This window comes from Rhipicephalus sanguineus, chromosome 7, assembly GCF_013339695.2.
Source record: "Rhipicephalus sanguineus isolate Rsan-2018 chromosome 7, BIME_Rsan_1.4, whole genome shotgun sequence".
Classification (NCBI taxonomy): domain Eukaryota; kingdom Metazoa; phylum Arthropoda; class Arachnida; order Ixodida; family Ixodidae; genus Rhipicephalus; species Rhipicephalus sanguineus.
Window position 1 is genome coordinate 160,928,085 of NC_051182.1, and position 15,241 is coordinate 160,943,325.

General features: G+C 47.4%; 1 protein-coding gene across 1 annotated transcript in view; it reads right to left on the bottom strand.

Moving 5' to 3' along the window:
- The window catches only part of LOC119399222 (caskin-1), a 512,467-nt gene that overhangs the window by 302,672 nt on the left and 194,554 nt on the right, over positions 1-15,241 (bottom strand). The window contains exons 11-13 of the mRNA XM_049417581.1: positions 9,207-9,294; positions 8,522-8,706; positions 7,648-7,797 (exon numbers count right to left, since the gene is read on the bottom strand). Coding sequence (XP_049273538.1) covers positions 7,648-7,797; positions 8,522-8,706; positions 9,207-9,294 — 423 coding nt within the window. The remainder of the gene's footprint in view (positions 1-7,647; positions 7,798-8,521; positions 8,707-9,206; positions 9,295-15,241) is intronic.

Genomic DNA, 15,241 nt, shown 5'->3' on the forward strand with positions numbered 1-15,241 from the left:
CCCTCGGTGAATCCTAACTCGTCAAGCATATGAACCTCTTTAAAGAGACACGTTAACTCGCTCTTGCGTCCCGCGACTCTCCGACGAGAGTGTATAATGATCCCCAAAGAAAGTTCACGTGTGTCTTTAAAGAGTCACACGTGGCAAGTCAGGATTCACAAAAGAGTCAAATGACTCTTTTTTTCTTAGAGCGTACAGACCTTTCCAAGACGCTGCACCGTACTATGTGAAAAAACACGACGTACCAGCGGCACAAGCAGCAAAATGGCGGCGAGGAGAGCAAACTTCGGATCACCGAAGTCACGTCAGTAATGTACACATATATACACGGCGACGCGGAAGAATCGATGCTGACGACGGCGAAGAAAAAAACCACGCAACTTAGAAAGAAAAAATAATAAACTTTAGAAAAATGTACGAAGCGAAAGGGTGGACAAACGAGAGATCGGGCCGGGGATTAAAAATTAGGGTCCACGAGATAGAGACAAAAAAAAAGAAGAAGAAGAAGATTAATAAATTGTGAGTTAAGAGAAAGGCCTATGAACAAGCGCCGTCACTGCGACGACTGTAGAGCACGGAGGAACGACGGCAGTTCCCTTTCGACGTAAAAATGTATAAAAACCAAAAATATATATTTTGAGAAATAAATACGGAGGAGACGAAAAGCTCGCGATAAGTAGTACAAGGCAACCTTGTTATCAGCTTCTGCGAAGCGAAAGAGAGAATTCAAAAAAAAAAAGAAAAGAAAAGAGAGAGACAAAGAAACAGAGGGAGAGAATGAAAGAGACCATGGTAATCAGCAGTGTCATTACAAGCCACTCGGACTTTTTCCCGAGCGTGAACGCAGCAGCGGCAGCACACTTGCGCACAGCTCGGCGCGGCGGGATCGTGTCGAAATGCCTCACTCTGTGCACGGCGGCTAACAAGAAACATCGCGATTCCAAGACGGGTCCGCTGCACTTTCGGCGGCACGTCGACGGAGAGCGTTCGAAATAGAGAATCAAAAGGCGGGGGGTTCTAACTAATGAAATACCGAAACGGCTGGCTCGATCCGCGCGCCGGAAATCTTAGTGAATCTTGCACGGCGTGTAGGATGTTTCCAAAAACCCGTCCAGTTGTTTCGGAATGTGAAAGCTGAGGAACTTGGCAAGTTTAACTGTGGCGTCGCCGGCCGAAGCAGGGAGCACGAGGAAAAACGCTGACGGTTAAAATAGGTAGGCTGTGCAGTGACGCGACAGTAAGTGTATAATGTAAAGCCAGCGCCAAAAGAAAGTTCCGGCGACTCCCAAAAACAGTTAAGAATCCCCCCCCCCCCCCCCGGTCCATTTTTTTTTTTATGTAGGATGACAACGCTCTAGAGATCAACTGAATTAACGATCTAGGCATTTCAGTTCGTGGCCTGACTGAAAAGGGGGAAGATGGTTGACATTGAAAATATGGTAGTTTCCAAACACGATCGAGAAGCGACGCCTCGGGAGCGCACTAATTAGAAAGCTAATTAGAGCACCTTCATTCGTGTGGGTCACACAGGCCGGACATGCGGCGTATGCTCGACAACGTAGGTAACAATGCGCTGCGGGGGTAATCAAAATTTATGCCGCAGATTATTAAAGCCGAATTCGATTCGCCCCATAATCGCCAATCCTACACGATGGAATGTGTTTACATGGGAACATACAGATTTTCCGACAAGATGTTGGACAATCATTCAGAATGCGTGTGCCCCCCTCCCCCCTTTCCCCATGTAATACCCTCGAAACAGGGCCCTCAGGGGTATTGTGAATAAACAAAATGAATAAATAAATAGATGACACGGTTCGGCGCGTATGGAACGATCCGAAACTAGTGATAGATGCGAGCCTTCGAAAGCGCTTTAACACGTGACGTGTATAACGCGGGCCGATCACGGAGGCAGTGTAACGTTACAGCACTTACACAATTCATAGCATTAACCGACAGAGAGCTAAGCAGGAAATGTTCTCAGCAGAATAAGTCGCCAGGTCTACCGGGTTGCTATCGCTTGACTGACCATCACCCACCGATCATTTCTGTCTAATTTATTAGGGCGAAAGCCTTTTATATGATTCAACAAATGAGGCGTCCGGCGCCGGCGTCAATGCGCATGGTATCTAAAGCCACATGACCTCAGATGTGTCAAATGATGCTACCAGCAAGATGTCACATGGCGCCATCATTGACGGACTGTCATAGCATGTCATCTCATGATACCAACACAATGAACGGATAAAGATTAATCTCACATGACTTCATCACTGACGACATGTTAGGATGTCATTAGATGACGTCATCGTAACGAATCGACTGAAAACGTCAAATTACTCTAATGAGCGTATCGTGAGAGCATAGGCTTTAACCTAGGCTCTCCTTAGCGTTAGCTTATGGGACTGTCAATTTTTTTTGCTAAAGTGAAGCAAAAAAATTGCGCGTAGTCGTTCATATAGAAATGTGATGTCTCTTACTAATGCATGAGCTTTCGGGAAGTATGGAACAAGGGCCGAAAAGGACTGGACGGCTCGGGTAAGTGGTAGGAATATAAATAATTTACCATATATATATATATATATATATATATATATATATATATATATATATATATATATATATATATATATATATATATATATAACATAAGCCGATGGAAAAAGAAAACGAGGCGACTTCAAAAGCTGCCTTGGCTTTCAGGGCTGGAGCCTTTCGGTATTTTCGACATGTTCCTTCCGAATTACGACCCGGGCGGCGGCGGCCGTTCCGGAGGCCATTAACGAAAGCGTGCTTCCCCGCCGAACACCAGCACTCCGCCTCAATCGCTCGCTACCAGAACCAACGATCATTGTAGTGCGCCGCTTGTTTCTGGTATTCCTCGTTTATGTGTGTGTGTGTGTGCGTGTGTATGCGTGCATGCTTCGCACATGTTAAAAGACAAAACGAATAGAAGGAGGCAGCGAATGTAGAAAAGTAACCAATTCACCCAGTTACACATAGTTAATATCGTCGGACAGCGAAGCAGTAATGATGATTACTTGCGGTCCAAAAAGTAATCACCTTCATTACGAGCATCGCCATCATAATTTCGTTTCATTTATTTGAACAAAAGCATCACCGCCGTCATTTCGAGCATCATCAGCACCACTTCGTTTTATTGACTTTTTCATTCACTGCCCCCTCTGGTTACGTGACCTGCGTGACGCCTACTACTACTACTGCCACTACTACTACTACTACAACTACCACTACAACTACTACTACCACTACCACCACCACTACCACTACTGCTGCTGCTGCTACGGCACATGGTTGACTAAGACAGTTTCGCTCTAAAAGAAACACGGCATAGCGTGAGTTCCAATAGCAATCGTAGACGGCAAAATACTAGACAGCTAAGCGCACAGCAGCAATATCGAGTCTCATTCCAATTCTCACGCAGCCTGCAAAAAAAAAAAAAAAGAACCTGGAGGACGCCGGAGCTTCGCTTTCAAGAGTAGAATGCGATAGCGCAATCGGACCGTGTTCGTATCGCCTTCCCAATAGCTAGCCTAACTTTGCTTCTCGGTAGTGACCTAAACACTGCCGCAAGGAAATTTAGCCAAAGTGCGGATGCCCTCCGGCTCCTATATCCATGCATGCGGCGCCACGGAACAAGGAAAGCGCGCCCGTGCGCCCTTTGCGCAATCTCGCTGGATTTCTGTCAAGACGCTGGAAAACCTCCGAGATGTGCGTACCACCGACGCTAAATAGTGTATATAAATAGCTCGCCGTTAGTATTCTAGAGGATGCATGCGTGGTAGCCGAGCGGGTAAGCGCATCGCGTCACGAAGCGAGGGGACTCAGGTTCCAATCCCCGATCCAACTCGAACCGAAGATTATTAGTATATTTAGTTGAATCTACCTCGAATTTTCACTCACGGAAAACGCTTATTTTTCGCTCACAACCAAAGACGCCGACGCCGCCGACACCGGAATGTCTGCGAAACGAGCTCTTTAACAGACAGCGTCCCCGACAAATACGATGCAGGCTAATTTGCTGTCCAAACAAAATGGCGGCTGCGCGGAAAGCTTGCATCACGCAGTTCGAGTGTCACACGAATAGATATCTCGGTAATAACAGTGATCAATCCTAATATAATTAACATTTGCAGGAGTTTTACGTCCCAAAACCACGATATGGTTATGAGATACGCCGTACAGTGGAGGGCTCCGGAAGTTTCCACCAAGGGTTCTTTATAACGTACACCTAAACCTAAGCACACGGGCCTCTAGCACCTTGCCTCCATCTAAATGTGGCCGCCGCGGCCGGGATTCGATCCCGCGACCTTCGGATTATTGAAATAAATAAAATTAGTGGAGTCACTGCACTATCTCAAGGGACTACGAGAGGTCGCAGGCGAGCGTTCGTAGTAAAACCCTTCACTATTTTGCCCCCTCATTACACTTTAAAAGTTTCAATACTTCGCCTGCTTGACTCTGGTTTCCACAGCAGCAGCAGCCGGAGGGGACCTCTGTTTAAAGGACCGCTGCGCGTATCGTTCACGCAAGCAAAAACAACCGGAGCGCCACCACACGAAGAATCGATACCCCGTGGTGTGAGAGAAATAACGAAAAGGCAAAAACAACTAAACAATTCACGAAACAAAGTCCCGCGGGGTAGAAAGGCGGCAACAACGACAAGGGGCAACACGCTCCATCGGTCCCGGGAGTAATACAGGGGGCGCAAGGTGTGCGCGCTCCCTCGCTCCCTATATATACAATATAGGTCAGCGTCGTCCCCGAGCCACTTCCATCCGCTCGAGCGCGCGCTAGAACCCGGTCTCGTCGTTCAAACTTTTGTGGCGGGGTAGCGGCGCGGCCTTTGAAGATGCATTTCTTTCATTGTAGTCGCTTTCGCGGAGGACGTCACCCTGCGTTCCTCTCATTCTGGGTGTTCCCACTCCACCCCTACCACCAGCTTCGATTCCCACCCCTTATGTATGAGACACGCGCCGTCTTGGACCGTGGAACTACTTTCAAACAAAGATGGTTATTGGCGTTCCAGTAAGGTCAGGTAACAATGTCATCGCCGAATATCTTTACTGCGGCGGCCGAATTTTCGATGGAGGCGAAAATGCTTGAGGCCCGTGTATTTAGATTTAGGTGCGCGTTAAAGAATCCCAGGTAGTCGAAATTTCCGGAGCCCTCCACTGCAGCGTCCTTAATAATCATCTCGTGGTTTTGGGACGTTAAACCCTAACAATTATTACTATTACACGGACAGCGGAAGCGAGCAACACACGATGTCTTCGCTTTTTTTTTTTTTTGCGTATCGTGTTTCTACTCCTAAATTATTGGAGGGCTCCTTTAACTCTATCAGGGCCAGATTAATTCTGTTCAAAGTAGGCAACTGGTTCTTGCAATTCGAAATGCACATGATCATGGCAGTCTAAAGAGAATGAAAACTTCTCAATCGCAATTGATTAGTAATTGATTATTTCATTAATTATTACTATATAATATTTCTAATATTTATTAATTAATTGCTCAGAAATTAATTCGACAGCATAGAATAATATCCAATAGCCAAAATTCAAATTTTTTGTACAAAACTAAAATAAATGCCCCACCTCAGCAGGATGAAAGAAGAAGCTGCCTTAGCGAATTGCGGGAACTTTTGCCATTTCTTAGTTCACACGTGACCTCGCTTTATTGAGTCAACTTATGCAGAGCAGATTCTAAACATGAGTTGTAGCTGAAGAACAACCTTTTTTTTTCCTACCAGGTGGTTGCTGACTGACCCGCAAAAATGATTATTCCAATTGGAATCACTGGGCCTGAAAGGGTACAGACGTTGGCGGTATGATGATTACCCCTGGCAAAAGAAACGTACACGTTCTCCAACAGCATCTCGTTGGAGCGCACGTTTCGTGACGTCACGCGAGCGAGAGAAAGGGAGAATACGCGAGAGGCTAAAAAGAGGACAGAGGATGCGGGGGGAGGGAGGGGAGGAAGAGTGGAAAGCAGTGAGAATAACACCGGTGTCAAACAGACATATTTGATCGCGATCGGGCCTGATCCGTATCGAATCTCTCGATCACGATTGGCTTCACGCAAGCTGCAGAAGGGAGGGAGCCAGTCACTGTTAAGCAGCTTCAGGATCGGACTTAATGGCGATCAGCAGTGCACCGTGTGACACCGGTATAAGAGAGCGCGACGGCGTGATGGAGGAGAGAGAGAGAGAGAGGCGTCAGGGGAGCAACAAGGAAGATCTTCCAAGGCTCGGCAGCAGCGTGGGACTTGCGTCCGATATTTCATTACAGCGGCGGCGGCGAGCAGTCATTTCCAGAGCACAATGCGCGCCCCAATCAAAGGCCCCATTCCGCATGAACGGTAAGCAAACGAGCGGCTGAGACGAGCGAGCACGAATGCGCGTCCGCTGCGCAAACAACCCCGGCCGCGGCAGTTCTGTGACTGAACGAACGAGGATATTTCTCGAGAGGATGAGCATGCAAAGCGCCTCGTTACGTTATGTGCACGGGGCTATAAACGGAAGGCACGATTAACTGGCGAGGAAGAAAAGCCGAATACGCGGATAAAGTGAAATGAAAAGACTTGCATATGCGGGATTAAGGACACCGGATAATACTGAAGCAAAGGATTCCCGTGCCTTTTGTCGCACGTATACGTCGTTTACAGAGGTCCTAAAGAACAGCTTTGCACGGTTAAAGCGCTCATTCAAAGCCTTAATTTCGTGAAGAAGAAAAGTGTTATTAGGAGCGCTTTTAGTATTCATTTTTTGTTTTTGCCCTATCTCGTGTCGGAACACAAGCACCGCCTGCTTTATGATTAAATGACAAAGTTTAATGTATATTTTGCGAACTGATCGATCGAGATGCTATTTCGATGCACCCCCAATTTTTTTTCCAAATAACGGTACGCTGGGTGTGTTGGTAATGCGTACACAAAATCTTTTTCTTTTCTTTCACTTTAGTCTCGTGTTGTAAAATTGTTGTAAAGTTTTTGATATTTGCTATGCAGATTGAGCTTTTCATTTTTTTTTTAAAGAATTCCCGATAAGTAACCAACTACGATGCGGTATCGCTCCAAGCTGATGCGTGAACTTCAGGATGACGCTGTCAGCTGACGGTTCGTTTTTCACTTGTGTCCCGTTAACCAAGTCTCTACTAACATTAGGGCTATAGTGGACGCCCTGCTTTTGCAAGAACCTGCTATAATCCACATAAACTATACATTTCCATCCCAGGGTCCCTTGAAGTACAGCAGCGCCTGAGCTGACCTGGTTAATAATCTGGCGTTTTACGACCCAAAACCACGATAAGATTATGAAGGACGCCGTAGTGGAGGGCTCCGGAAGATTTCGACCATGTGGGATTATTTAACATGCATCTAAATCTAAGCACATGGGCCTCTAGCATTTCGCCTCCGTCGAAATGCGGCCGGGATTCGACCCCGCGACCTTCGGGTCAGCGACAGAGAACGCACAGTTTTCAAGAAAATGAACGCAAGCAATACAGATGACGATCATACTGTTGTGCAACCAAACGGACTCCCCAAACCTTGCATAGAGTGCAGCACTAAGCTCCGAGCAAAAAAAAAAAAAAAAAATAAATCTGAAAACAGAACAGGGTGTTCACTGACCGAGACTCCGTTGACGAGCAGTCCGGCCACGTTGAGGGGCGAGAGGACGACCACCTCCGGCGTGAGGCTACTCATGTGGCTACCCACGCTGCTCGTCAGCGTCAGGCTGCTAGACGAGCCGTGGCTACCCGTCGACAGCCGGTGCGCCACCTGCGTGCCACACACACAGACGCGCGAGTTACTTACGTATGCAGGACGTATTTAAACTCTACTAATGTGCACCAAACGCATACGATGCTGCAAAAATTCTGGGACGGCTGTCAATCGCGTCTTCCCTTTTTGTCAGCTGCGTACCCAACACTATTAAAGAAACCCAACGATATTGAACCTAATACTATTACACAGCCCTCTTAAAAGAAAACATCGGCAAACATTTTGTGAGTGCGTGCATAAAGTTACTGACTGCGGCAGTTACTACCTAGAAATAATTACCACTAACTCTTGCTACGTATTTATTTTTTTATGTTTCTATGTATTAACTTAATTATAACTACTGCCTCCCAATGCGCGCGATCTATTGTAGCGCAGTTCACCCTGGCTGTGGCAGTACCGATGATGGCAGAATAGTGTGAACTGCGAAGTGGCACGGCGTCGGCTACTTTCAGTCTAGATTCAATAATGTTTTCGAACATACACAGACAACAACCTTAGTTGGGTGCAGCTGGATGCGTTTCGTTTTCTTCTCTCTTTCTTTTCCTACGCGTAGAGCGCAACCAGCTGCAGTACAAGAACTCGGAGAACAAGCAAGACAGAGGAACACTGCACAGTGCGCCTTTCTTCATCTTTCTCTGCGTTCTTGTACTCGTCGTGCTGCACCGAACTAACGCACGCAGTGTCACTATAATCACTCACTCCAGCCGTATACTGCGCCCACCTTGGAGTCGGCGGACGAGCTGGACGAAGACCCACGACCGGAGTCCAGGCTGGAGCTGCTGTGTCGAGACTCGACGCTTCCTCCGCTCGGACTGTCCCGCCCGGGGTTACCACCACCACCTGTCACGCCGGTGTCGTCCAGCGAACCGGCGGTGCCGAGGTAACACACGCCCCGGTTGCCGCCACCTGCACGCAATTAACGCCCGTCGGTCGTTCAATCTGGCGTTGCAATACCGTTCGCTCGCACTGTCAGTTACACGCAGTGCCTCTAAGTTACTCGGCCAACTCGACAGCACGAACGAAGTTTGCTTTAGGAATGCTTTGGCTTGGGAAAGTTGGTGCGACATCTTACAATGCTTAGCCTATGTCGCTTTTTGGGCTAGTTGGTTAACTGCATCAAAAGGTATCATAGCGCTAGCAGACAGGGACGAAGAACGAGGAATTTTGCTACAAAGTTAATCAGTACGAATACACAACACAGACAACACACACACACACGACCAGTGCAGAAATGCCAATTGATGTTTATTCGATGAAGGTGTCTTGTTATAGTCACTCTATAGACCGGGGGAAATCGGGGGGGGGGGGGGGGGGGGGGTTACAATATACTCAGTGTTTTGGTTCTTGGCTGTGACCCCGCCTATGATCACAACCACGTGACATATTGGATATTTTCGTGCACTCACCGGCAGGTGGCAGTCCGGGAGGCAGCGGCGTCGTGGGCATGCCGACGGGAGTTCCCGGGTGGCTCTGTGGTCTCGACAGTGGTGCCATCTGCGATACACAAAAAAGAAGACGGCGCAGTGAGAATCTATCAAGGCTATATGGCATTAATAAGTAGTGTCAGAATACCCACAACGCGAAGGAAATCAGCGAACGTGAGAGGAGAAATAAAGACCGCGTCCACTCGCGACTGCGTAATAGGCACAATAAAGCTTGCTACACTTACAACAAAGAATTCACTCGGTAACAGAGGGGCCGACGAAGAACGGAGGACAAGCTCCGTATTTTACTGGTTTTCACCCATTCCTGATTTGTTTGTTGTTGTTTTTTTTTCTACAAACACACAGAAAGCAGCAGCTCGCCCAAGAAAAGGTTACTTGTATGTAACATTGTAACGCTGTTTTCTGAAATATCAGTTCAAGTGCTAAGCAGAGAGAGGGAGAGGGGAATAGGGGGCGGGGGATCTCGGCTCGACAAATCACGCTGCGACGCTAGTTGGTGATGCCCATCTTTTTCGTTCTTTATGATGGTTAACCAGCGCTAGTTTTTCCAACAAGCTAAGAAACAGAAAGACAGCGCCTTCCTTTCATGCCTTTCCGTGTCCTTGTTGGAAAAATTAGCGCTGGTTAACCTTCGTAAAAAAGAAAAATATCTTGGTTCGAGCTGGCTGATCGCGAGCAATGACTCGAAGGCATGTGCGTTAACCAGGCATGCGTTTGGATTGCTACCCCGCAAGAAATGAAACAGCGATAACGCTGTTTTTTTTTTTAGTCATAAAAGAGGCGTGCAGTGGATGCGTGACAAAGATATTGATCGACCTGTGTGACGAACGGCTCCGTGAAATAACGCGATACGGCCTAAAAACTGACTACAATTTCGCAAGGACGCGATACCGTCGCATTCGCGACAGCAGCAGCGCGCAGTGTTCGGTTTCATCATCACGGTGGCAAGAAATGTCGCCGACGTTGACGACGGCTATATTATACGGCAAACGCGGTATAACGCCTGCACGTCACGGCCAGGTTTCGAAAGAAAGCTACCTGCTCCAAGACAAGACAAGGCAAGAGTGAGAGAAGAGGAGACGACACGAGATTCCAAGACAAGACGCTATCGCACGGCCATGCAATGCGCACGTGCTCCGCGATCTTCCCTCCCGACATATACTGGTGCTTGCTGCTGCCACGCACACCGATCAATACAGCCATGCAAAATTGCTGCAGTGGAAATCATACCTCGAAAGTGAAGCCAAGAATCCGCCATCTTACCAGTGGCAAAATAAAATGTTGCTGTGTAACCAAGATATAGCAGTGTTTTCGTCACACGCCCTACCAGTTTAATGTAGGTAATTTCTCGGGACAGATAGTGCTCGACGTGTGCCTTTGTGCTACAAGTTTCCTTAGCAAGCCTAAAAATTAGCGATGGGCGAATAGTGAATTTGAGGTTCGAAGCGAATCCGAAGCGAATAGTGATTTGGTCCAATAATTTCGAATCGAAAAGTTCGAATAGTATTTACCGCATATTATTGAGAAAAATGAGCATTTTCGTCATGACCCTTGCACATGATGATGATATGTGGTGTTTAATGGCGCAAGGGCCAATTGATGGCCAAAGAGCGCCAGTTCATGAGACAAAGGATGTGAGCAATGGTTGCGGTAAGTAGCTGTAAAGGGGCCTTAAAATTCCTCGCGCTAAAGGCGGGTAAAACATATATATATATTAAAATCATGACAGTGACGTGAAATATGAGTAGTGGAATGAATGGTAAGTGGTCGCAAGAATAAGACTATGAAGATATGACATCAGCACGAATGCCTCGTCAATGCCCTTGAGTCCAAGGGCCGCGAGGCAAGTGCTGTCTTTAGCGTATTCACCGCAGCAGCGACCTCTGTTTAGAGGCCGTGCTACGGATCACCTTGATATATGACATGAAAACTCCGTACGTCGTTTAAAAAAGCAGACAGTGACTGATATGTAAAAAGCGGGTCCCTACCGATGAACATTGAAGGATGAAATGGAAATTGCTGCCGGTAGGGTAATAAAAAGTGCTTTTTTCTGATAGCATCGAGTTCCTTGCACTGAATGAGGACGTGAAGGACAGTGAGTGGCTGACCACATCTATCACACAAAGGTGGCTCGCCACCGGACAGAAGGTGTGTGTGTGTACTGTATGTGTGACCGATCCTAAGTCTGCAGAGTGTAACTTCCTGTGTGGCGTGATTTTGATACTGGCGGCCAGTTACCGAGATGCGGTTTGACAACGTGTAGCTTATTTCGTGTATGCATATCCCATGTGGTCTGCCAAAAGGCTCTGAGCTTTCTTTTCAGGAAGTGTTTTAGGTCTAGTGGGGGAATAGCTAAGGATGTGTTGTGACTGTTTTCGTGGGCGGATGCTGCTAGCTGGTCCGCCAACACGTTGCCTTGAATCTCGCGGTGCCCTGGCACCCAGCACACTACGACATGTTGTTCGAGTGCGTATATCGTGCTTAAAAGAGAATACAGCGAGACAAAGACGGGGTTTTTGTGTCTTTTAAGAGTTTTTAAGGCTTTTACCACGCTTAGAGAATCTGTGTAAATCACTGCCTTTTGTAGTTTTAATTGTTGAATGCGTTTAACGGCCGCAAGTATCGCGTAAGCTTCTGCCGTGAAGATACTTGATTCAGGGTGTAGAATACCGGAATCCGTAAAGGATGGCCCGACGGCTGCGTAAGACACAGAAGTATTGGACTTTGAGGCGTCTGTAAAGAATTCTGCACAAGTGTATTTGTGTTGTAGTTCAAGGAAGTATGTACGGATATGTGCAATAGGCGCGTGTTTCGTTACTTCCATGAAAGAAAGATCGCAGTCTATAAGCTGCCACCGCCACGGCGGTAGTTGTGCAGCGGGAGCCAATAGACAGTGTTCGGAAAGTGGCACACCCGTTTCCTGAGCTAAGCCCCTCACACGAAGTGAGTAGGGCTGTCGCATCGAAGGACGGTGGTCGAAAAGGGCAGAACTAGATATATCATTAATTGTGGGGTGTGAGGGGTGTTCGTTGTCTGCGTTCACTTTGAGATAGTATAGAAACGACATGTAAGATCGCTGCAGGTGGAGCGACCACACAGTTCGATTCGACGTAGAGGCTTTCCACGGGGCTGGTGCGAAAAGCACCCGTAGAAATACGAATGCCCGAGTGGTGGACAGGGTCAAGCATCTTCAACGCGCTTGCTGTCGCAGACTGATATATTATCGCCCCATAATCTAGGCGCGTGCGTATGAGGCTTTTATAAAGATTCATCAGACACTTCTTGTCACAACCCCACGTAGTGCGTGACAGTACCTTTAGAATGTTCATGGTTTTTATGCACTTGTTCTTTATATACTTTATGTGTGATATGAAGCTTAGTTTCGTGTCTAGAATTACGCCGAGGAATTTATGCTCCGTTTTCACAGGTAGCCGCTGACCATGCAGATCAATGTCTGGGTCGGGATGTAGGCCTCTCTTTCTTGAGAATAATACGCAAGTACTTTTTTGCGGGTTCAGGCTGAACCCGTTCTCGTCTGCCCATTTGGTTACCTTGTTTAAACCAAGTTGCACCTGCCGTTCGCACATTGAAAGGTTGCAAGATTTATAACCGATCTGCACGTCGTCAACATATGTGCAATAAAACATATTCCGTGGAATACACAGACGTAGGGAATTCATTTTTATAATAAAAAGTGTGCAACTCAGAACACCACCTTGCGGCACTCCAGTTTCCTGGACAAATATTCGGGACAAGACATTACCCACTCGAACACGGAACGTGCGATTGGACAAATAGCTTTCGATTATGGTCAACATCTTTCCTCGGACACCTAAGTGGGATAGGTCTCTTAATATTCCAAATCGCCATGTGGTGTCGTAGGCCTTTTCCATATCGAGGAACACCGAAAGGAAGAATTGCTTGTGAACAAAAGCGTCGCGAATTTGTGCCTCGATACGGATAAGGTGGTCAGAGGTAGATCTACCCTCTCGAAAACCGCACTGGTATGGGTCAAGTGAGTTGCTGGCTTCGAGGAAATGTAGAAGCCGCCGATTTATCATTTTTTCAAAAACCTTGCACAGACAACTTGTTAGGGCTATTGGCCTGTAACTGGATACTGAGGATGGGTCCTTACCCTGCTTCAGAATCGGAATTATGATGGCTTCTTTCCAGGCCGAGGGGATCTCGCCGGAAAACCAAACAGCATTGTACAGGGAAAGGAGGGTTTTTTGGGTTTCAGAAGGCAGGTGTTTCAACATTTCATATACAACACGGTCGGAACCTGGGGCGGATTTATTGCATGAGTTCAGCGACGTCTGTAGCTCAGCTAAGCCGAAAGGTTCATTGTATGCTTCCTCGTGTTTTGTGGATTTGCGCTCTAGTTTCTGTTGTTCGATTTTTGCTTTGTGTCGTTGGAAAGCTTCCGTGTAGTGTGACGAGCTGGACACCTGTTCGAAGTGTGCACCTAGGAAGTTCGCCTGGTCTTCCAAGCTGTCACCTTGTGTGTTTACTAGGGGAAGTGAATGCGCTTGTCGGCCTGCTACCCTACTAACCATGTTCCAGACTTTAGCCTCCTGTGTATATGAGTTAATTCCCGATAAAAATTTCTGCCAACTTTGTCTTCTTGCCTGTCGGCGAGTTCTCCTGCCTTGTGACTTTATGCTTTTAAAACTGTCCAGATTCTCGGCTGTCGGCGAGTCCCGAAGCAGCCTCCATGCTTTATTTTGTTTTTTGCGCGCGTTTCGACACTCAGTGTTCCACCACGGCACACGTCGTTTGCCGGGCAGTCCAGCTGTTTGTGGGATACACTTCATTGCGGCATCAATCAAAAAAGCTGTAAAGTAGTCTACAGCTTCATCTATGCTTAAAGCACGCATGTTGGTCCAACTTAAGAGAGCCATTTTACGAAACTGTTCCCAATCGGCTTTGTCAATTTGCCATTTGGGAACCTGTGGAGGACATTCGTTAACTATTGGGGTGCTCAGAACTATAGGAAAATGGTCACTTCCATAGGGATTATTAATGACTTTCCATGTTAGAAGGGGCAGAAGTGATGGAGATGTGATGCTGAGGTCTATGGACGAGTAGGTATTGTTCGCAAGGCTATAGTATGTTGGCTCTTTTTTATTCAAGAGACACGTGCCAGAGGAGAAAAGGAACTGTTCAATTAGACGACCTCGCGCATCGCAGCGGGAGTCACCCCATAGACAGCTATGCGCATTAAAGTCCCCAAGTACAAGGTAAGGTTCAGGGAGCTCATCTATTAAAGACTGAAATTCATGTTTTTGCAGTTGGTAATGTGGAGGTATATATAGAGAGCAAATGGTGACGAGTTTGTTCAAAAGAACCGCTCGAACAGCCACTGCCTCAAGGGAAGTTCGAAGTGGTAAATGTGTGCATGCTACTCCTTGATTGACTATAACCGCTACACCTCCGGATGGCGCGATGGCATCATCCCGGTCCTTCCGGAAAATAATGTAGCTGCGTAGAAAGTTCGTGTGTTTGGATTTTAAGTGTGTTTCTTGTACACACAGCACCTTTGGTGTATGTTTGTGTAAGAGTTCTTGGACATCGTCGAGATTTCTAAGCAGTCCTCTCACGTTCCATTGTATAATTTGTGCTTCCATATTGGATGTCAGGTAGTGCTGTGTGTACGAGAAGGAAGTGGGTGTTGTTTAGGCCGAAATTTGGAGCTCAAGCAGCAGGACCGTCGTCGGGCCCCATTATCGGCTTTTTGGTTTTCTTAGCGCGCTCCAGGGAGCTACGCCGCTCTTTCGGTACCAGAGGCACCGGAGTTGTGTCCATTGCCTCGTTTGAGGCACTGGACGCCCGCGTATGCGAGCTGCTGGCTTGTTTGTCCGACCTCGCCTGGCGAGGCGTGGTCGTGAGACCCGACGACCCTGGAGTCGCCGGGATCTCTGGCTTGGCAGGTGGGGACTTCGCCTGGTGTGACGAAGTCTTGGACGCCACCGAGCCGGAGGGCGATGTGCTCTCCT